General features: G+C 34.9%; 1 protein-coding gene across 1 annotated transcript; it reads left to right on the top strand.

Annotated features, from left to right (window-relative positions):
• The first annotated feature begins 2,122 nt into the window (after positions 1-2,122).
• Positions 2,123-24,180, top strand: LOC140152326 (gamma-aminobutyric acid type B receptor subunit 1-like). Its single transcript, XM_072174629.1, has 11 exons — positions 2,123-2,401; positions 4,442-4,579; positions 6,723-6,890; positions 7,579-7,680; positions 9,085-9,150; positions 9,858-10,052; positions 14,892-15,155; positions 15,357-15,417; positions 17,317-17,394; positions 23,040-23,190; positions 24,036-24,180. Exons 1-11 carry the CDS (start codon positions 2,123-2,125, stop codon positions 24,178-24,180), a joined length of 1,647 nt encoding a protein of 548 aa, XP_072030730.1.
• Positions 24,181-25,131: the final 951 nt, after the last annotated feature.

Below are 25,131 nucleotides of genomic sequence, written 5' to 3'. Positions count from 1 at the left end.
GTTCATAAATTAACACTTGGTGTTATATTACAAACACTAATGTTTGTAATATAACACCAAGTGTTAATTTATGAACATTAGTGTTAGAACCATTAACATTAGTGTTAGACCATTAACATGAATTATGTGTTTATTAAGTGTTGCTCTGATAAACACATTATGGTGTTTAAATATAAACACTTGTTTTTGCAGTGTGTCATAATAAACATCTCGAAAAAAGTAACTAACCCTTATTCAAAAACGGGTGATTGTATTACAAATCTGTAAAATGCGTTGGAAGCAGAATTTATTTCTGCACATTCTGACACCTCATTTGCAGCAATTGACTAAATATTGACGTCACAGCATACGTTTAAATCAATGTAACCCAAGATTTGAAAGTTGCAGTAAATTGTATTGATTTTGTATAATATCTGAGTGTTTTTGTATTGTTAAAATTTGTATGTAGGTGCAACTTTGAATTCTGGACCTCACTACATTAAATTGACCGGTGTTTTATTGTTTTGTGGGCTATCGTAATGAGGTGTCAAAATGCGCAGAAATAAATTCTGCTTCCAACGCATTTTACAGATTTGTAATACAATAGCCCCTTTTTGAATAATAGCCATTATTTAAGGGGGTTAGTTACTTTTCTTGAGATGTTTATATCTCTCATTATCAGTGTGCTTCTTGTGTATATTATTTTGTGTAAATTTCGAAGCGGTGATTTTGGCCTTGGGTAAACGAATTCGATACAATGCTTTGTATTTATTTATTTATTTATTTATGTATTCCATATTCCTCCTCCTCTCTTCTTCTTTTTGCATCAATGCTGCCATTTGCAGCTGAATTTATTATTTGCTTATATATTTTCACTTGACATTTTGCTGCAACATTAAACATTTCCATGTTTTTTTATCAAGTACTTGCATAAACATGAAGCATGTAGCCTTAATTATAAATATGGTATATGTTGGTTTGTAGTGCCACAATTCTACACGCTCTGCGTGTCTGTGGCATCCACATCTTACACACCACATTTAGTATAATATGATGTATTGCATTGTATATTGTGTGTTGTGATCAAATAAAACTGAACTGAACTGCTTCAAATGATCAACACTAAATGCATTGAGGATAGAATAATTAAGTTAAAACTGGAATTATTCGCTTAACTGATTTTCCATAGAAATTTTATTGAAATATTCTGAAAAGGCTTTCATATTTTTTATGATTAAATTTAATAATAGAGTACATTACAATATAGTGAGGGCAACATAAAACAAATTACCTTACAAAAAGTACAATATTTACCAGTAAAGTTTCTCATCATAAAACGCAAATTGAGTGTAAATGTATGTGTACTGCGTTTCCCATTAATTCACCAAGGTTGTTTGACTTCATCCAGCAATTGGGCTATTCTATTTAAAATCCACACAACCCCTGTGGAAGATTGTGGAAATATCTTCCACAGGGGGAGTATGAATTTCAAATGGAATGAGCACAGTAGGCAGTTTCATTTGAATTTCATACACCTACTGAGAAAGATTCAACCTGAATCTTCCACAAAGGGAGGATGAATTTCAAATGGAGCTGCTAATGTGTTAATTCCATTTGAAATTCATACTCCCCCTGTGGAAGATATTTCCAAACTCATCCACAGGGGTAGTGTGGATTTTAAATGGAATAGCCCATTCCCTGCACTTCACTACAAGGCGCAAGCGCAAATTACGCCTGTATTCGTCAATATTATGTTGCTTTTGCCCACTGAGTTGAATTTATCACTTTTGTACTTGGATGGTTAAGGAACTGACTAGTTATCACTCTTATCATGTTTATAGTAACAGAATAAGGAGTGGGACATATCGTTTGTTTTCGATTTTCTTTATTAGGGACATGACCTTTTCTTAAAATATAGTACTTGGAAAGTCATCTACATTTAGTTCGTCAATTCTTTTTAAAGAAAATTGGAATACATAAGCGGTAAAAGACGTGATTGTACGGTTTTTGTGTATTACACCGTAACTATTCTGAAGTTAAAATAGCGACACGGCTTGCTTTGTGTAGTCTGAGGTATTCCAAATTTGAAATGGCAAGCTCACAGTTTTCGTTGGTAACTCTTGCTCTTATGATCACGTTCAAAATGCAAGTTGCATCGACACAAATGTTAAATACAACCACATCTACTATTGATAACAAGTATGTCACAACATCGGGTGAATTAGGATTTACAACGTCAGCAATGCCACATAATACACCTGTGAAAAAAGTACCACTGTATCTTGGCGGATTGTTTAGTTTAGGAGGTCGTTCAGATGAAAGTGGACATGTACCCGCTGTTGAGATGGCTCTGGATCACATCAATCAAAGACCTGATGTCTTGGTGGAATATGACTTGAGAATGGTTTGGAATGATACACAGGTGAGTTTGTTTTTCCTATTTAGAGCTTCTGCACGGTGACGCAGCGGTACGGACTCTTGCGGATTCCGGTTCGAACCCCGCAGCGCCGCCGCGACGGGGCCATCGTGTTGTTCATTTGGGCAAGGCGCGTTTTCACACCATTTAATTTTAAATATGTAATAGGAAGCTGTCGGGATATAATTACAATCAAAGTGCAGAGAGGAGTTGCTCTACGGTTTAGCTCGTGTAGAAGCGAAATAGTTCTGACGTCAGTGGTATCGGAATAAGTGTTGTAAAGCGTTCTGAACAAGTAGGAAACGCGGGCTAGATCTATAAAATGCCGATATTTATTTTATCTATTTTATATATGCACATATTAAATTAAATTATTCTTTCTTGTGTATGCAAATTGTGAATTTCGTTTAAAGGCCCATTCAGTGAAATGCTCATTCCGGCGGACGATCGTAAAAATCAGATTTGGGTACCTTTGTCATTTTCATAGATGTGCTAACATCGCCTGCTAGTGTTTCAGCGGAAAGCCGTGTATATTTATAACAAAATAACGCATTTACATGAATCTTGAATTTACATACTGACCATGCTGACAGTATATAAATTAGCTTCATGTATTTGAAAGGGGCTTTAACCAAATTTTTCATTTCAAAAGTACCAAATGAATATTCGAATGACGTATCTTTCACTTTTAAGCAATTTATAAACAATTAAATATTTTTTACACGGCACGGGACTTTAAAACCCCCAATCGCAATAATTATGATTAAATAAATATCTAATTGCTTATGATATTAATATATTACAAGTTTTGACTTGTAGGTCTGGACAATTTCCTAATCATGAAAGGAAAGGGTTACGTGATACAAAAGAGTGCAAGAAAATATACAACATGGTAATATTGACAATGCATAACTGCCACAAAATGGGCCTATGTTTCAAGTTACAAAGCACATCAATTCATTAAGCACATGATACTCTGTGATGTGCCCAGAGTAATTTAATTTGATCATTTATCTTTGTTTACAATTCAAAGTTGGGAACCCCCTTGTCACGTGATCACAGTAAACAAAATTATTGGGTTGGGCATTGGGTATTATTGGGTATTCCCCTATAATGCGAAATGGACTTGACACTATATTGGAAATCCCCAAAGAAGTGTTGTAATGTGAAAGGTTAATGTTTATAATTAGGAATTTCCAGATTACATCATATGATGTGAAGATGTGAACGAATGAAGTAATGGGCTATTAATATAATGGGATTTTGGTGTTTGAGTATAAGAAAATGTTCATGATTTTTGGACAGATCATTACAGTGTTGTTGTGGGATAGTTAATGTGCTTACACTCCATATGCCTTCAAAGAAAGTAACTTGTGTACCAGATATAATCTTATGTAGTTAATGTACTGCTATCCAATAATAACGGATTCGATCTAGAATACAAAGTGCCTATACCTCTTCCAAGGAAGGAATATTATTCTTCTGTCGACTTGGTGAAGTCTGGTTTATGAAACAACACATCTATTAATGTAAGTGGAAACAGGGGGGCTGCATGCGAGGCAGGCATGTTTTCCATTAGAAATTATGTGAAAGATGGAAAGAGCATCATTTTGGAGATTGTCATCTGTGCGAGGAATTTATATGCAAAGGATATAAAAGTCTTTAGTGGACTTCGCTGAACAGTGATCTTCGCAGGACAAGTGAATAGGGATATATACATCAGAACATTGTAATCAACAACAAGCAGAAGGTTGCTGGTTAAGTAACATTACTAAACAGTGTATTTGATTGATTCCGACTGATTGAATTTATTTATGTTCACTCACAAAATGATTGTCAAATCACACTTTACTTTTGATTAAAGATTCAGATATTGTTAACTTAATCAAACAGTATGTTTTGTTGTGCATTCTGAAGTGAATTTGGGTTAAAGGTGTTTTTGGCCTGGAGTCATAAGTGACTCGTAACAACTCGCATAAAAAGATTGTGGCACCTTAGTACTCTTTAATTATTTGCCCTACGAGTGTTTTGTTTTATTTTGTTCAGTGTTATTCTAATCTTGGTAGCCGTATGTTCATCGAGCAAATCCTTAACAAACCACAAAAGCTTTTACTGATAGGACCGCCGTGTTCCACAGATGCCCCAAATATCGCCGAAGTTGCACACTATTGGAATTTGATATCGGTAAGTAGAACCAAGTGATAATATTCTTATAGATTGCCCCGCAGGGCTACAAAGAACCACTAACCGCAAAATATGGATACGTCTATAGCAAATCGTTCAGTTGATTTCCAGTGTTATTCCAATCTTGGTAGCCGTATGTTCATCGAGCAAATTCTTAACAAACCACAAAAGTTTATGCTGATAGGACCGCCATGCTCCACTGATGCCCCAAATATCGCCCAAGTTGCACACTATTAGAATTTGATATCCGTAAGTGGGAAACATATTGATATAATAAACTGATCGATATGTAATAAACTGATATAATAACACCCTCCTCCCTCACACACATATCATTTATAAACTGGGCTCAAAAAGAATATCTTGAAATCTTGTCCATCAATATGAATCAAAATTACACACAGGAGTACTTCAATTGTCTACTCTAAATACATGTCAGCAACCAAGCAGTTGCCCAACTGACACAACAGCAAAATGCACTGATATGGAACAGCTTCCCGGACCACATGCCACAGCCCATTTGATGTGTGTTTAAAGCAATTGTAACAGCAATGTGGACTTTCCTGTCATAAACACACCTCGACATAGGCGAACACGGACACATACACCCCGTGCGCCCCAACACTCTCTCACGAATACTTTTTGTTTTAACTTCTTCGCGTGCCTTAAACTCTTTGTTGCTGAAATTTCCAGGCTGTGACATGTAATACAGCAAGCGGTTCTATCCAGTACATGTTTCACTTGTGTCAGTAAGGTAACCGTTTGGATGTGGTATCGGAATAAGTGTTATAAAGCGTTCTGAACAAGTAGGAAACGCGGGCTAGATCTATAAAAATGCCGACATTTATTTTATCTATTTTATATATGCACATATTAAATTAAATTATTCTTTCTTATGTATGCAAATTGTGAATTTCGTTTAAAGGCCCATTCAGTGAAATGCTCATTCCGGCGGACGATCGTAAAAATCAGATTTGGGTACCTTTGTCATTTTCATAGATGTGCTAACATCGCCTGCTAGTGTTTCAGCGGAAAGCCGTGTATATTTATAACAAAATAAATAAGGCATTTACATGAATCTTGAATTTACATACTGACCATGCTGACAGTATATAAATTAGCTTCATGTATTTGAAAGGGGCTTTAACCAAATTTTTCATTTCAAAAGTACCAAATGAATATTCGAATGACGTATCTTTCACTTTTAAGCAATTTATAAACAATTAAATATTTTTTACACGGCACGGGACTTTAAAACCCCCTATCGCAATAATTATGATTAAATAAATATCTAATTGCTTATGATATTAATATATTACAAGTTTTGACTTGTAGGTCTGGACAATTTCCTAATCATGAAAGGAAAGGGTTACGTGATACAAAAGAGTGCAAGAAAATATACAACATGGTAATATTGACAATGCATAACTGCCACAAAATGGGCCTATGTTTCAAGTTACAAAGCACATCAATTCATTAAGCACATGATACTCTGTGATGTGCCCAGAGTAATTTAATTTGATCATTTATCTTTGTTTACAATTCAAAGTTGGGAACCCCCTTGTCACGTGATCACAGTAAACAAAATTATTGGGTTGGGCATTGGGTATTATTGGGTATTCCCCTATAATGCGAAATGGACTTGACACTATATTGGAAATCCCCAAAGAAGTGTTGTAATGTGAAAGGTTAATGTTTATAATTAGGAATTTCCAGATTACATCATATGATGTGAAGATGTGAACGAATGAAGTAATGGGCTATTAATATAATGGGATTTTTGGTGTTTGAGTATAAGAAAATGTTCATGATTTTTGGACAGATCATTACAGTGTTGTTGTGGGATAGTTAATGTGCTTACACTCCATATGCCTTCAAAGAAAGTAACTTGTGTACCAGATATAATCTTATGTAGTTAATGTACTGCTATCCAATAATAACGGATTCGATCTAGAATACAAAGTGCCTATACCTCTTCCAACCGTTTGGATGTTGACGTCATTAGAGTAGAGTATTGTAGTAATCCTGTGTGTAATTTTGGTTCATTTTGATGGACAGAATTTCAAGATATTACCATGTGAAAAATCATAAGTTTCTTTTTTGAGCCCAGTTTATCTTGTGTATGTCTTGTCTGTTCATCAAGGTTTCCTATGGGGCTGCATCACCAGTGCTCTCGGATAGAAAACAATATCCTTACTTCTTCAGGACTGTTACATCGACCAATGTTTTCTTTCATCTGATTATTCGTTTGATGAGAGAATTCGGCTGGAAAAGAGTGGGCACGATTCATGCGAGCTACGTTTCATTTGGGGTATGTTAAATGATCAGTATCGTGCACGCGCACACACAAAATAAACAAATAAAACAAATGAAATGTTAATAATATGCACATTTATATCTCAAATGCGTCCTTCAATACATTTAACAAAACTTGCAAATGTTGTCTGAGTTGACTCAAACGAATCTTTGTTTCTTTGAATTCTTTTCAATTTTGCCAAGACCTTATCTCTTATATGAGAAAGTCAATTTTCCCCTAACCTAAATTAGCATGATTAGATTGGTGTTATTAAGGTTTGACACTATTTTAAAGTGTTGCGATTTGGTAGTTCACAGCATCTTGCGAATGGCAGGTAGCTTTGGAAAAAATCGCATTACTCATTTCATAGCGAATGTGCAGAAGAATTCAAATATCACAGATATACTTTTGTAGGTCCTGTGGTTCTTGAGTTATGTTGTAGGAGGGCTGAAACATCTGCAACACTTACATAAACGTACATAACGCATTAACAACGATAAATCAAGAAAGGTTTGAAAGTATATGGTTTGTAGAATGAACTTTTGCAAAACATCAAAGTGTTGTTTTTCAATATTATATTGATTTAAATAATGAAAATCGGTATTTTATTGTCTGCCTCGACCAACAGTACCATGTCTACTCTTAAGTAGCATATATATATATATATACATTATACTAGTATTTTGTCATGTGACATCTCCAGGTAATTGAAAACTTTGTGTCGCTAGTTAAAAGTGAAAACTTCACAATTGCCGCATCCGAGACATTTGCCGAAGACCCTGGAATTCCTTTGGCCAATATAGAAGTAAGTCAAAAGACATAATTTTTTAAATATGTACTTAAAGAAGAAGAAGAAAAAAAAATAGGAAGAAGAAGAAGAGGATCAAGAAGAAAAAAAAAGAGAAGAAAGATAAAGAAGGAGGAGGAAACTAAAAGGAAGACGAAAATGAGCAATTTATCATCAGAAAAAAAATTAACAAAAGTAAGGAAAACATGCTGAGAGGTCAATAATCTGAAATTCGCTAAAATGCAGAATATTTTTAGTCAATTAGTACTTGAATCAATATTTCATAGCCATCGGGTTTTTTAATCAACATGGCGAATGTTTAGGTATAAATTATGCAAACATCATGTTCAGCACTTCCTCATCACCTCACATTAGCTTGTACATTGTGTACCATGAGTAGACAAACACCATTATTGACTGTAATTGGAAGTACGTTAAAACTTAAAAGTTATTTTGTAAAGGTAGAATAATATCATAAAATTGCAGATCTGAAAAAACATTTTTGGATGACTATTCAAAGAGGCATACAAAACATTTTATGTTATGTCCCCTTGATGTCATTACTGTTTTGTTGCGTTTGTTGCATTGTACCTCATTGGACGGTGACTAAATCGCAGAGGATGATTTAAGCACTTCCCAGCAAGTCTTGCGGTTAGCACAGCTGTGTGAGTGAACATGACACCACTGCCGCCCACTGCATACACACGTGCATGGTTAAATTTGAATTTGGACAGATATATTTACAATAAAACACCTTCAAAAGGTTGGTCGATTTCACATTTTATGTTATCTACAGAAGGTGTGAATTATCCTTCATGCATACATCACTTTAAATCTGAAATCGACCAAGTAATAATGACACACGGGCAATTCTAAAACAACATCTTTTGCACAGAGTTCAATGGGATTTGAAAAGTAAAGTGGCAGTTGAAACTCTAGTGATAACACTTTTACAGTGCATGATGGGGCTTCCTTAAATCATCCTCTGACTAAATCGCAACCTCTCTCGTCAGCAGTAGTTAGTTACCGCTAAACTACAGACGAGCCAAATGATGTCAGAATTTAGTCGGCCATGACTGGGTCCCGGATGGTGTTGTGACTGCTCAATTGGGTGGATTAAAGCCGCTTAAAATCGATGTTATGTTGTATTGTGTTGTAAATTTTCATCATTCTATTGTCTACGTGTAACACGGGTGATAAAATGTAGTTTAAAATCCCCGCCAAGGACGCATCATTTTATATTTTAGGTGGGATATACCCGACGGGGACCCAGCTATGGCTGTCATTGAGGTGTAGGAATGCGTGAAATTGGATTGTTATTTGTGAAGCATTCATATATTTAATGTAAGGAAATACATGTACTCTTTCAAAGTAATGTTTTTTTAATTTTGTTTCTGATATTTATCTGTGTGCATTTTTCAGCGACATGATGCTAAGATAATTTATTTGGCGATGTTTCCTGATTTGGCAAGAAAGATATTTTGTGAGGTATGGCTAGCCCTTTCTTTGGATACACTTATGTGACGTGGTATATCAAAAAATGACACTTTTTGGCAGGTTATCAAATTTTGAGTGTTTTACATATCTTAAATATAGAGATATTTTGCTCCACAATGCTGTTTCCCCAATGAAATCGGACATTCCTAAGCAAAGATATTGAGTTCGCAAGTTATTATAAAATTGGAAATTGAGATATCGGCCTTTAAAAGTATGTACATGTACGTTGAAATACAAGATGCTAGTTATATTCCGGTATGAAACTATTAAAAAATATTTTCAACATTATTTTTTTTTTGCAACAAACCCAAATTGTGAAAAAATCACTAAAATATTTCTCCATTTACGATCCTGCCCAAAAGTGTCTCCTTTCGATATACCACGTCACATATTAAATAAGAACAACAATAACATTATCAAATGTAGCAACTAAAAAACATGTTATTATAGTCCGTATGCCTTCCTCGAGGCAGTAATTCAGATATTGTTTTTTTTATTATATCTCCAAATGTAATGATGATAAATATATAAAAGTATACGTTTTCAGAAAGACAATAATGACAAAAATGCAAAAATGAGCAGTTTTTGAAAAAAATCACAAAATTTGATTTGATTTTACTGCCCCAGTCGAGGGATGCATACGGACTATAGATTGCATTATGACAAGAAATGGTTCTTTAATATTTTTCATACAATAGGCTTACAAACGTGACATGACCCGTGGATACGTGTGGATAATATACGGATGGTTTCCTGACTTATGGTGGACGGAGGAAGATGACACATTGGAATGTACAGTTGAAGAAATGAATAAAGCCGTGTCCTCCTCCAACATCCTGACGGTACGACGAGTGCAGTTAAGTACGAAAGAAGACACGACTGTTGCAAATCTAGTAAGTCGGCATTTCATTTTTAGTTGTCCTAAAATGCGACGCGCCATCAGAACATTTTATTTATTTGAAAGTTCCGTCCGCCCGTAGAACAGGTTTTTTCGTCGCCTTAGATAGTTCTGAAGGGTCACAGGTTTAAAAACTATTTTAAAAAAAAGTAAAATTAAATTCTAAGAGCCCTTAAGTTGGGCCTGGACCGAACACAGTGAGTCTGTTTTCGGGACCCGTTTACCTCGTTAAATGCCAATACATATAGAATGGGGACAACGGGTTTATTGTATTGGTCCTCTCACTCGCTTCTCACCAATGCGACCCGGGTTCAATTCCCCGCTGATCCGATGCTCGTCCTCGCAGGTTTGTCTCCGGGTGATCCTGTTTCCTCCTGCATCTATGTCCCGTCATATTCAGTTGGCATCCCTTTAATTTAGTAGCCTCTGAGCACTATTGTGCTTTGTCTGGTTTCGGCCGAATGTTATAATTAAAATAAATGTTCTCCAATCTATGTTTCCCTTACTTTTCAATAACTAAATGCAGTGGTCCACGAGATTTGTATGGATTGTTATTGGTTGTGCTTAGTTTAAATTCGTAGTCAAACAAATTAAATTTGCTTTTTAAATCAACTAACCATGAACTGATTGCCAGTAAGTGAGTAATAATTTGGAAATCAAATTAGTCGCCAATTTAGAAATCAGTAAAGAAAATACAGAAAGGATGTAATATTGAAAAAAATGTCTTTATGCGAGGCTTTGGTTGTACGCGGTTGTTTATTAATCATTTATTAATGATCATTTATTAAAATTTCTAGCAAAACATATAATGTTCAATTCTGGACTTGGACAATACAAACAGCTACATATATAGCTATTTTTAACATAGATTTTTGTTTCTTTATCAACTTATTTATCCTTTTCTGCTTTTTGTGATAGTTTTTATTCTTTAAACAGTATATGTTTGTGTGCAAACTGAGGGCGCTATTTCCATATATTTCAAAGTTAATTTAGTCCAATAATAAAAGTTATTCCTTACATTTCATGACAAACAGTTTTTTGAAAATTTCCTTGCTATTTGTTACTCTTTTTCTGATGTTTTAATGCCATTATACCAGTTTCTACACCTTGTAAAGATAAAAACACTATTTAAGATAAATAGCTCCATCAGTGGTACCTTTTACTTAAAAATGAAACTCCCCCTCCCTCAGTGGAAGATTCAGATTGAATCTTTCTTAGAGGGTGTATGCAATAGCGTAGCCAGAAGGGGGGGGGGCAAACTGCCCCCTGACAAAAAAGAAAAGAAAAAAGTGCCCCTCTGACCAAAAGGGTAAAGGAAAAGAAAAAGGGCAAGGGGCCCTTTTTCCATCGAAATTCACCCCGAACATGGGCCAAAATAGTGAAAAATACAAAATATTTGCGGGCTGCGCACGCATATTGTCAAAATAAAGCTATTTTCATCTCAATCATGGGCAAAAATAGTGTCAAATTCTACATTTTCCCGCGCTACGCGCGCACATTGTCCCAAAGAACCTTTTTTGGAAGCTCGAAGACATGTACACTCTCTAAAAACAAAAAATTGAATGTTTCAACTGCAATTTTTTTCAGCTTGAAATTCGTGATATAATACAAATTATATGGCAAATATTTCGGGAAATATTTTTGATACCGTTTAACAGTCCTCGAAGTATACTTAAGGGCTGGGGTATGAACGTTTGGACAGTATTTATTTTGGGACATTAGAGCACATCAGACATATCGAATTGCATTCTGAATACGAAGAATGTCATTCTGATATCAAATAATTTTGATTTTTGAAAATCGCAATTTAATACACATTTTATGGCAAATCATTAAAATTGATATTTTTGATATTTAACAGTACTTGAAGTAAACTTTATAAATCTGATGATTTATACTTAAAGTGTATGTAGGTGGGGTGAAAAGCCGACGATCAATTGAAAATTTGGACCTTTCGTATTGAAGATATGGATTTTTTTCCCCAAAACACCAAAAAAAAATTAGGTCTTTTTGGGGAAAAATCCATATCTTCAATATGTATAAGGTCAAAATTTTCAATTGACCGTCGGCTTTTCCTTCCTGCTACATACACTTTAAGAATATATCATTAGATTTATATAATTTACTTCGAGGACTGTTATATATCAAAAATTTGAAAAAATATCAAATTTTTATAATTTGTCATAAAATTTAGATTATATTGTAATTTTCAAAAAATGAAAATTATTTGATATCAGAAAGACATGCTTCGTATTCAGAATGCAATTCGATAGGTCTGAGGTGCTCTCATGTCCCACAAAAAATACTGTCGAAACGCTATAAACGCTCATTTTAGATCCCTTAAGACCTACTTTTTTTTTTGTGGAAAGTATTCTAAACGTTGACAAACATCGGTATTTTTACTTTCATCCACATTCTGATAAAAGTGATAAATAAGTTTAGCGTAATTTCGTTCAAATTTGCTCTAACGTTTTTAAATTTATTACTGTTCATAAAAAATATACTGAAATATTGTATTTTAATGAAATTTACACAAAATGATTGGTATGCACTTTGCTGAAATTATATATGAAAGCTATATTTCCACGATTTTTTTTGAATTTTCCATGTTGTCATGCCAACCGACAATGTAACAAATATTATACACGGCTAGCCTACAGATTGTACCCCCATTTTATACACATAAGTGTTTCAATGCATTTTCAATGCATTTTAATTTTACACTTAAAAGTGTAAAATTATGGTAAACGCATTCAACAATGCATTAACATTACTAATCAACTGCTCTGACCTTCTTAATGCAAACATGACAAAGGTATACACATTTGCACGACCCTTTTAATACAAAGATATCAACATTGCGTAAGGTTTCAATCAAATTTATAATAAACTTTTGCATCAAAATGCCTGACATTCATTTCAAATAATTATTGGAATTGAATTTCCACATTTCATGTTACATGTAGGTTTATAAATGTGCGAAAAGATTAAAAAAAAACATACTTTATGAATTCTTAGATCCTTTTACACAAAATAGAAATATCCAAAATAGCATTGTCACGATGTCTTTATATTTGATGATGCAATTAAACGTGAGCAGTTGAACTTGGGTTAGAAGACAATTTGCATTGACTTTATTTCGGCATTAGCTCTACCAACTAAATTTCTAGTTACTGTGTGTAGCATGGAGCAAATGCAAAAGTAACTTTTCACTTAAGGGACCGTTCACAAACACTTGTTAGGGGGGCCTGATGCAAAAAAAATTTCAACGTAAACATTTTTCGGGGCCCCCCTTTTACAGACCTCAAAAATTTCAGGGCCCCCTTTTTGACATGAAAATTATGGGTCAACCCCATAGAAAAGCATATAAACTCAATTTTCCCAGACAAATTTGTGGTTATTTTTTCAGGGCCCCCCTTAGGAGGGTCAAAAATTTCAGCCCCCCTTTTGCATCAGTCGATATACATTTTCATTTAGGAAAATTATCTACATAATTTAGTACTACATTGAGTACTACATCCACATTGACACCTCCATAGACCATATTATGCCGTTGCTATCTAGTGAGTGCGTATGGTGGCGTTATAGTTAGATAGAGGTATTTGGCATGCAGTGATGGAAGCGATATCGCCAATTTTGAGGTCGCCATTGGATTAACACATAATCATAAACAATTCTAAATTTGTCATGTGGTGTCAAAGCAAAATTATCTTACTCTAAAACCGTCGGGGTTCTACAAAGTACCCCACTGTATCTTCGCCAGCCTCGTACGTCACGTGTTGCGCTTCCTATGCCGCCTGGTATTTGGTACCACTTGAGCGTAGAGGGGGAAGCTGCACTTTTTCCATGGGTAGTTGACACCATGGGCTACACAAAAATACTTGATAGCAATTGAACAGGAGTAGCTTTTTGCGGGAAAAGGTCATCGAACTTATTTACCGATCGTTATTTACGGCAGGGGGAAATGGGCGTTTTGGAAAAAATATCGACTAAACAATTCGCGTTCCCCCTTCCCGTCCGCTCAAAATTTTCGGATTCCCCCCTTGTTTTCCTGAATTGCTCCATTTAAAATTTAACAATCCCCCCTCCTGCTTCAACGAAAAATTTCGCGTTCCTCCTCAAGACCCCCCCAAAAAAATTCGAGTTCCCCCCTCAAAATGCCCATTCCCTCCTGTCGTAAGTAACGATCGCTCCCTTACACATTGGGTTAAAACCATTTCAATGTATTTCTCTAGTTACAAAGATTCGGAAAATGTATAGTTTGACCTATCTATGACGTAATATTCTTGAGTTATTAACGAAAAGGTCAAAGGTCACGTTTTTTGCTCTATGGGGTCAAACACATCAAAGTACTTCGATTTTGACAAAGTAGGTGTCAAAATGTTTGTTTTGATTCAAATGAGGATAGATTGCCCAATCTAGGATGTTTCGTTTCCTACGTGATGCAACAAAATAGGTCAAGTTCAATAGGCCTCAATGATACTTGACCTATTTTGCTGTGTTGAGGTAACGAAACGTCCTAGATTATGCAATCCTATTAAATTGCTCGAAATTAATTGGTTGAATATGTTTTATTGATCGCAAAATGATCGGTATTTTCGTAAAAGTCCCCCTGAAAAGGATTTCTCGTCTCAAGTTGAAAGTGGTGTCATGTGTGTATTTCGCAGTGGCAGATTCGAATCGCTCGCGATAACCTCATCCCGCTTGACGCACGAGCAGTTTGTGCACATGCTGACAGCATTATCAACTTGAGATGAGACAGAGTATAGGTAAGTTCCTTTAAAAAATAACGCTGCGCACTATTGCGTATATTGTCTTATTTCATTACCACCAGACACCGCAACAGTTAGAATCTCAGCTTCGTGATCGAATGGAATGGCCGGCGTATAGGAACTACACCTGGATTGATGATGCGCCTTATTCATATGATGCTGTATGGGCAGTTGCTCTGATGCTAAACAAAACAGCCAAAGCTCTTGAAGAAAAGACTTTTTTAAATGGTGAAACAAGCCGCCTCGAAAATTTCACCTATGAGGACTCGGAAATGGCCAAAATGTTCTTTGATATTTTGCAGCAAACAATCTTTTTTGGAATGTCGGTGAGTATATAATTTGATTATAACAACCCCCTAGTAAAAACCACCGGGCCACGATGATCCTTAAGATGATCTATAACCTGTTATGCTTACTTTACCTGAAGCCGGGACCTGAAGTCATCTATATGTTACAAATCAGATGAACTTGGTGAATCTTCGATATCAATTAAATGATGTTTGTTTGTGTGAATCTATTTAATTTAGGGACCCGTTGCTTTTGAACATGGCGATCGTTTGGGAAATACTATGCTTGGGCAATTGCAAGGTTGGTAATAGAAAATATCTGTATGTAAAGGTGAGGCAAGCAGGCCCATCAGCGCGTGGACATGTCCTGGTTACACATCAACCTTTGTCCCAGCTATGGGTCAAAATAGCTGTGGTAGTTTGCTACTTCATGCGCTTTTCCTTGTCTCCAAAGTAAGCATGGTAAGAGAGTAACGCATTGCTCTATGCATACTGTCAGTTTATACACACCTAGACCTGTATAATTATCTAGTAAGAGACGGTAGTGGTCGGAATAAATGGCGCAGAACAGGTAATTTCACACTTTACAGTGATCACAGGACAATGGTGAAATGGTAAAATGTCAAACTTAGTTCTGTAGGAGTTGCGAGCACAGAAAAAGAGCTGACGGATTTTAGAGTTTTGCAATGATCCATTGTTGAAAGAAAGTATGCCTGATCAGTAGACTATTATAAATAGTACCAATACCAAAGCCAGGGGACTTAACTCAAGGAGGTAAATACCGTGGTATCAATCTATCCTCACTAGTAATAATAACGGATAAGACCCGGAGTTTGATCGTTGTCTGTGAAACAACCAGAATGGCTTCAGAGTAAGTAGAAAACAGACGTCAGCCACGTACTGGCTTTTAGAAGTTTGATAGAAGGAGTGCAGGCCAAAAATCTACAAGCAATAATAAAATTCATTGATATCAGGAAGTCTTTGACACTATCCACCGAGGTAAGCTGCAACAGACCTCATAGCATACCAATACACGTATTGTGGACGCCATAATAACATTTATTTATTCCAGAAAGCCTTTGACACTATCCACCGAGGTAAGCTGCAACTGCAGGCCTCATAGCATACCAATATACGTATTGTGGGCGCCATAATAATATTTATTTATTTCTGAAAGACTCTCACACTATCCACCGAGGTAAGCTGCAACATGCCTCATAGCACACCAATACAAGTATTGTGGACGCCATAATAACATTTATTTATTTCTGAAAGACTCTGACACTATCCGCCGAGGTAAGATGCTGCAGACGTCATCGCATATGGGATACCAATAGAATTATTGTGGATGCCATTGGAAGGTTGTACATAATACTATACATTCCTATACATTCCTATACTATCAAAAAGCTGGATGGCAGTTTAACACATGCTCAGAGCTAGCAGTGTTCAATATCCATTGGACAAAACCCATGAATAATATAGAGCTGTGTGGAACTTGACCTTCCGAGGCTCACAGAGAAGATCAGAGAAAGAACACGCGCTTCCGTGGACATTGCGTCAGGAGTAGCAGCAAACCGGTTGTAAAATTGAACAATTGGACACCCAAGCATGGAGCAAGAAAATCCTGGCAGATCATCCTTACATTATATAGATGATTATATAGTGGTCAGACAGGACACTGGATCGGAAGCATCTAACCTGCGAATTAAAATACAGGACAAGAGGATATGGGGAGCTGCCGGGTTCGGGAAAACCGCCCGAATAAGCAAACATTTTTATGTCAAGCATATCTAGGCATTAACAGCTAAATTCGGGGAGATAACGCTGACGAAACTTCAGCCATCAGGTCAAGTGTCAAGTGATCTGGTGAAAGAGGTCACCGTAGATAACGGATGGGGGTATTTTACATGACAGGTAAGTATAGCCGTCAATTGGTCGTTAGGCTGATCGGAACCGACTGTAATGAAATCTTTGATTTGATTTGATTTTGTCCCCCGGAGATTTTGAGCACGGACCATCTCGCATCAAAGACAAACTAATGTGCCACGATGCTCCCTTAGGTGATAAATTCATAGCCGATTATGAAAACTGTATAGTATTATATTGTGTGCAAGCGTTTTGGAGCGTATAATAAAAAACTTATTCCTATAATAATGAACGGTGTTTAATGTTCAAATTTTCTGTTCATTTTCTGAAGGAAATTTAGTGAGTCATGTAGCATTATACTCTATACAGGACGATAGTATGGAATGGATCAGCGACATTTTATGGCAAGGTTAGTACATAAATATACTTTAATTTCGTTATGAGCAGAGAAAGGCGTAAGAGGTTTAACCTGCAAAAATGGATTGGAATTGAATTTTTACTCCTATACCGTGTGCAATAAGTAAATTCCCCCCTGGCATTGCCTGGGGAGTTCATTACTGGAGGCAAGATGTTTGTACAGCACCAAACAAACACTACAAGATGGTAACTGACATATCGTAGCATATCTCAGCGTTTACAGCATCAAAATCGATCGGATTTTCGCAATTTTACAGCAATTTTCCTGGGAAGGTGAAATTTAAAGGTCCTTGGAGCTCACACTCACAGACCTTTAAAAATGGCGCCGCGTGGTCGAAAAGCGGGTAGAAAGGAGTCAACAAAGGCGGCCGAACTTTGTGTTTAAAGCTTAAGAGGCATTATCTGTTATTTTGGAGAATTTTGTTAAAATGTTTGCCACGGTCAAAAAATGGATTTCCTTTATACTTTCATATTTGATGCACCTTGACCTGAAACAAACACACATGAAATAAATTTGGATAAATATCCCCGTTGCCATGGTAACAGCCAAATTTTCATTTTAGGCCTATTTTCACAATTTTTGCATTTTTCAGCAGTCAATTTATCAAGTTTTGAAGCCAGTGTTACTAATATACACAATATATATATATTGTTTTCTTTATAAGGTATGAATAGGTCAAACCTTAGATGCCGCATTGAAAGTATAAAAATAATCACCAGATGTCAGGGTGGGTTATACCATTTATTTGAAATAGGGGTGTTTTTCAATTTTTTCAAAGTATGAAAATATACCAACTTTGTATAGCTCATAAACCATATGGTAGTGCTCCGATTTCAACATCGACCACAGCATGTTGAGATGATACATTAGTCTTATGAAAAAGTTACATTTGAGCTTGGGGAAAACACATCTGTATATACAGTGTTACCAGACATTTTCCTATTTTTCGAAATTCAACACAAATCTCACCTTAAATTAAATGATGTGAAAATGAAACATCATCCTTTCAAGGAACATTTATTAGAAAGAGAGTTTTTATTCATATCAAATTTGATCAGTTATAATGGTCAGTGTTGTTCTAAACCACATGGGTGTTGCCATAATTGGGGTTTAATTGTGATTTGTGGATATTTTCAACTTTTTACAAGTCATAAAAATACCAAAATGCATTTCTATAATAAAGAAAGAAATATCGACCTCGTCATGTTGAGATGATACATTGTCCTTATGAAAAAGTTATTTTGATCTGGGGGGGGGGGTAAAACATCAGTTTATACAGTGTTGCCAGATATTTTCCTACTATTTCAAAATTCAACACAAGTCTTGGCTTAAGTTAAAAGATATGAAAATGAAACTTCACCTTCATACGGAACATCTTTTTAGAAAGAAAGTTAATTTCATATTCAATTTGATCATCTGGGATAGTCAGTGTTATTCTAAGCCATATGGGTGTTGCCATAGCTGGCGTTTAATATGACAATTTAGATATTTCCAGCTTTTTACAAGTCTTAAAAATAGTAAACATCCTTAAAATTATTGTGGAATGAACGCAATATTAAGGTTAAAAATTATCCTAAGAACACTTAGTATGTGAATTTAAATTTTAAATTTGAGTTCGGAAAATATTTCCTTCAATACAGTATGGCCACATATGTTCAAAATTCAACGTATGTTGAGCTTTTTTCCAGTTTTTTTCAGCTTTTTCAGCTATTTTTCAGTCTTAAAAATGCCAAAATACAATGGCATGCATTCCTAAAATAAAGATGTGAAAATGAATCATCGACCTCATCATGTTGAGATGATACATCGGTCTTATGAAAAATTTACATTTGCGCTTGGGGAAAAACATCTGTTTATAGAGTGTTGCCAGATATTTTCCTATTTTTTCGAAATTCAGCACTAGTTTCACCTTAGGTTTAAAATGAAAGTTTATTAGAAAGAAATGTACTTTCATATTAAATTTGATCAGTTGTATAAATGGTCAGTGTTGTTCCAAACCACATGGGTGTTGCCATAATTAGGGTTAAATAGCGAGATGTGGTTATTTTGAACTTTTTACAAGTTTTAAAAATACCAAAATACCATGGTATGTGAGTCATAAGAGTTCAAATAGCGACGTTTTCGCATATTTTTTGTGGACCTGAGAGCACATCAGACATAATATTGAAATTTGCGATATAATACAAATTTTATGGCAAATGATTAAAAATTGATATTTTTGAAATTTAACAGATCTCAACTTTTTACAAGTTTTAAAAATACCAAAATACCATGGTATGTATTCCTTAAAAAATATGTGAAAGTGAAACATCAACTTCACCATGTTGAAATGATACATATTTGGTCTTATGAAAAATTTACACTAGCTTGGGGAAAACATAATGTTTATACAGTGTTGCCAAGTATTTTCCTATATTTTTCGAAATTTAACACAAGTCTCACTTTAAGTTAAATGATGCGAAAATGAAACTTCACCTTCACAAGGAAAGTTTATTAAATGAAATTTACTTTCATAATAAATTTGATCAGTTGTATAAATGGTCAGTGTTGTTCCAAACCACATGGGTGTTGCCATAATTAGGGTTTAATAGTGAGATGTGAGTCATAAGAGTTCAAATAGCGACGTTTTCGCATATTTTTTGTGGACCTGAGAGCACATCAGACATAATATTGAAATTTGCGATATAATACAAATTTTATGGCAAATGATTAAAAATTGATATTTTTGAAATTTAACAGATCTCAAAAGTAAATTGTATAAATCTAGTGATATGTACTTAAAGTGTATGTAGCTGGAATGAAAAGTTGTCATATGAAAATTTGATTTTTTTCGTATTGAAGATATAGATTTTTCACCAAAACACCTAAAAATGTAGGTCTTTTAGGAAAAAATCTATATCTTCACTATGAAGGTCAAATTTTTAAATTAACATTAATTAATTGATTAGTGGTCGGCTTTTCATCCCGGCTACATACACTTTAAGTACACATCATTAGATTTATTAAGTTAACTTTGAGGACTGTAATATGTCAAAAAAATTTAAAAAAATCAATATACATAATGACCCTAAAATTTTTATTGTATCGCGAATTAAAAAAAAAAAAAAATTATTTTATATCAGAAGGACATTCCTCGTATTCAAAAATGCAATTTGGTATGTCTGATGTGCTCTCAGGTCCGACAAAAATACTGTGCAAAGGTGGGTGACCAACCCCTTAAAATACAACACAGAAAACATCAAACATGTATACTTTAAAATATATATAAAAGCCATAATTTTACCAATATACACATACTAGCTAGGCTAAAATAAATTAAAATAACATAAGATTGTTACATTGCAAAACGATGCATATAAGAGTAAGATAATGTTTAAATTACGCCTACCCCATATTATTAAAGCACACGTCCCAACTATACTTGCAAAAAAGATATGTGGAAGAAATGGGCAAAACACTAGATCCAGCAAATGTCTCGAAAGATATGAGAATAGTCAACAACAATAATGCACAGAACCTTTTCACAGCCAGACACATTAATGTCCAGTTACTTTTCCCGAGAGGAGCTCGCAGGAGAGTCGAAAGTATGACATTTAAAGTCATGCTGAAGAAGAAATGACCATTGAAATGTTGCATGATATTGTTGCTAATTCTCTATCATTCAAGCATCCCTGCTCATTGATGACATGAATTTGTATGAGCTTGTAAAAAGGAAGCAGCTAACTAAAATTAAGCTTTCAAGACTGAAGGAGATTTATATGAACACTTTTGCAGATACTTGCAGGGTTAAAGCAAAATAAAAAATCACCAAATGTTGATAAGAGTTGTCTGAGGAAATATCCGTTTCAAGTAGAAAAGAGGATTACTGGGCACAGTATACCTATGACATGACCCCGGAGGGGGTTCTCCCTGGTTAAACGTATACGGGTATGTGCCACAGTTTTGGGGGTACCTTAGCAATTTTGGTATGTCGATTGGTGGGTTTGCAGTGGAGACAATACGCCAAATTGGGTGCATTAAGGCAAAGTGCCCATAAAAGCGCCAAATTAGGACAAATTTGTGTGCTTTTTGGGTGTTTTTTGTGAAAAAGTGGAATACTATAGCTATAACTTTCACTATTAACTCCATTTATAGTGGCATCATCCATGTGGTTTATTCATGGCAGCGATTTAAACAATATAAATCCTAAAGTGATACATACGTTGAATTTTGAATATATGTGATAATAACTGGCAATACTGTACATGTATAGAAGGAAATATTTTCCGAACTCAAATTTAAAATTTAAATTCACATACTAAGTGTTCTTAGGGTAATTTTAACCTTAATATTGCGTTCATTCCACAATAATTTTAAGGATGTGTACTATTTTTAAGACTTGTAAAAAGCTGGAAATATCTAAATTGTCATATTAAACGCCAGCTATGGCAACACCCATATGGCTTAGAATAACACTGACCATCCCAGATGATCAAATTGAATATGAAATTAACTTTCTTTCTATAAAAAGATATGTTCCGTATGAAGGTGAAGTTTCATTTTCATATCTTTCAACTTAGGGCGAGACTTGTGTTGAATTTTGAAAAATAGGAACATATCTGGCAACACTGTATAAACTGATGTTTTACCCCCCCCCCCCAGATCAAAATAACTTTTTCATAAGGCCAATGTATCATCTCAACATGACGAGGTCGATGTTTCTTTCTTTATTATAGAAATGCATTTTGGTATTTTTATGACTTGTAAAAAGTTGAAAATAGCCACACCTCACAATTAAACCCAAATTATGGCAACACCCATGTGGTTTAAAACAACACTGACCATTATAACTGATCAAATTTGATATGAATAAAAACTCTCTTTCTAATAAATGTTCCTTGAAAGGATGATGTTTCATTTTCACATCATTTAACTTAAGGTGAGATTTGTGTAGAATTTCGAAAAATAGGAAAATGTCTGGCAACACTGTATATACAGATGTGTTTTCCCCAAGCTCAAATGTAACTTTTTCATAAGACCAATGTATCATCTCAACATGCTGTGGTCGATGTTGAAATTGGAACACTACCATATGGTTTATGAGCTATACAAAGTTGGTATATTTTCATACTTTGAAAAAATTGAAAAACACCCCTATTTCAAATAAATGGTATAACCCACCCTGACACCTGGTGATTATTTTTATACTTTCAATGCGGCATCTAAGGTTTGACCTATTCATACCTTATAAAGAAAACATTATATATATATTGTGTATATTAGTAACACTGGCTTCAAAACTTGACAATTTGACTGCTGAAAAATGCAAAAATTGTGAAAATAGGCCTAAAATTGAAATTTGCCTGTTACCATGGCAACATGGATATTTTCCCAAATTTATCCCATGTGTGTTAGTTTGAGGTCAAGGTGCATCAAATATGAAAGTATAAAGAAAATCTATTTTTGACCGTGGCAACTCTATTCTCAAAAATAACAGATAGTTCCTCTTAAAAAGCTTAATACAAGATAATAGATGCATTGATGCGTTTCATTTTCAAGCCCAAATAATTTTCCCCCATTCAAAACCTCTAAGATGATCATCATGTATTCCGCATCCACTGACTTGAGTACTACTTTATTTTGTTCTTCTTGATCAGACGATTATATTCCAATCGATCATACAGCAATAGTGCGCAAACATCTGGCAATAAGTTGGTATTCGTATTTGAGTACAAGTATCGTTGCTGGGGTGTGTATGCTACTTGCCGGGTTTTTCCTTGCGTTTAACATTAAAAACAGAGCGCTGAGGTAAGAACTGCTTCATTTTGCAACTGTATTAAAATTATCATAGCAATGAAAGTTTTCCATTTCTAGGTTCAATATTACACTCATAGAAATTGTCGTTGCGTCAACTTTCCGAGTAATGCCAACGCGTACAATTTTGAGTAACGCTGACACGATATCATTATGTTGGTCGCACTCATTTGCACTTACTTTATTGACATGATTGAGTTGTTACAACTCAGAAAATGAAACTAGGTTAGCATAATTTTCTAGAGGTGTGCTATAGTATACAAAATTTTGCACTGATTACAATAATAAATATTTGAATACTGCTAATTGTGCAGAAAATGATCCAATTACGTGAATTAAGTAACAAAGTACCAAATTGGAATAACTCAAAACATTAAGTACCAGTAACTTAATATGAACGAGTTACATCAACTTACATGTTGAGTTACAATAACTCAACTAATTGGTTCTTTGGTTCCCTGAAATTGAATTCAGAAGTTGGCATTACTTACAAGTTGACGCAACGACTTACATCAACTTTTTAAGTAATGCCAACAAAGTTGATTAGTTGACGGAACTTTTGAGCTTTTTCAGCATTTTTAAGTTCGGATAACTAAAATGAATTTTGTTTTGGCAACTTTTACACTATTTTGAGTTGTCCAAACTTACTCCTTTTGAATTGCGCCAACAAGGCGAACAAGTCATTTCTATGAGTGTAGAGAATGAAACTGATGGTGGTGGTGATGATGATGAGTGATGCTGCTGCTGTAGATGATGATGACGACGACGATGACGAGACGATAACTAAGATAAATATAACGACGACGATGAATATAATGCTTTATAATTGATTTTTACAGCATTGTGAAGATGTCAAGTCCTTACTTAAACAACGTTATCATCTTAGGCAGTCTTCTTATTTTTACAAGTGTGATTGTTGGAGGACTTGATAGTGACAAAGTTTCCAGGGATATATTCGCAATTTTGTGCCAGGTTGATAACTAAGTTTTAATTATTTAATAATAATTATTCATATGAATTCAATATTTCAACACAATTTTATTGTAATAAAATTCAGAAATTCATTATATTTTACTCACGCTCATATGAAGGTTTGGATGATTTTATTAAATGGTTTTCACGATATACCTGCTAATTGTAGAAAACACAAATGCATGTTTTATTATTGTTACGGTTAGCAACTATTTTAAAATGTTGCGATTTGGTAGTTCACAGTATCTTGCGAATGGTAGTGAGCTTTGAAACAATTGCATTGATCATTTCATAGCGAGTGTGTAGTAGAATTCAAATATCACAGATATACTTTTCCTGTGGGTCCTGTGATTCTTGAGTTATGTTGTAAAGAGGGCTGAAACAACAACACTTTTGTAAAACGTACATAGTTGTCAAAGTATATGATTTGAATGAACTTTTGCAAAACAAAGTGTTATTTTTCAATAATAGCCTATATTGATTTAGATGCTTCAACCAACAATACATCGTCTACCCTTAACGCTATCTGTAGAGTGGGCACACAGTGGCGGGCATATCCATGACCGATCAGTACCAGGCCCGTAACCAGGGAGGGGGCTGGAGGAGAGCGTAGCGAGCGAAAAAAATTTGTTTTTTAATGCCTTTTTGGTTTTTGGTTTAAAAAGTCCATATTTTTGGGGAAAAAAGTCCACTTTTTCAAAATCCGCCCCTAGTCCAAAAAAGTCCAAATTTTGAAAAAAGGTCCACTTTTTCAAAATCAGCCCCCAATAAATCCTGGTTACGGTCCTGGTTACGGGCCTGTTCAGTACTATCCCAGCAAACAAAAAACATTCTAACCTCTTTCAAATCGTACCGTAAAATGGGGTAACTTTGGGCACTTTTCAGAGTTTTTAAACCACTGCTTCCAAACAAAACCAATTATATTTCTAATTAACTCTTTTTTGTGACATTAGGGTTCCCTTC

Source organism: Amphiura filiformis, chromosome 5 (genome assembly GCF_039555335.1).
Source record: "Amphiura filiformis chromosome 5, Afil_fr2py, whole genome shotgun sequence".
NCBI lineage: Eukaryota > Metazoa > Echinodermata > Ophiuroidea > Amphilepidida > Amphiuridae > Amphiura > Amphiura filiformis.
This window is presented reverse-complemented; position numbering and strand designations above follow the sequence as displayed.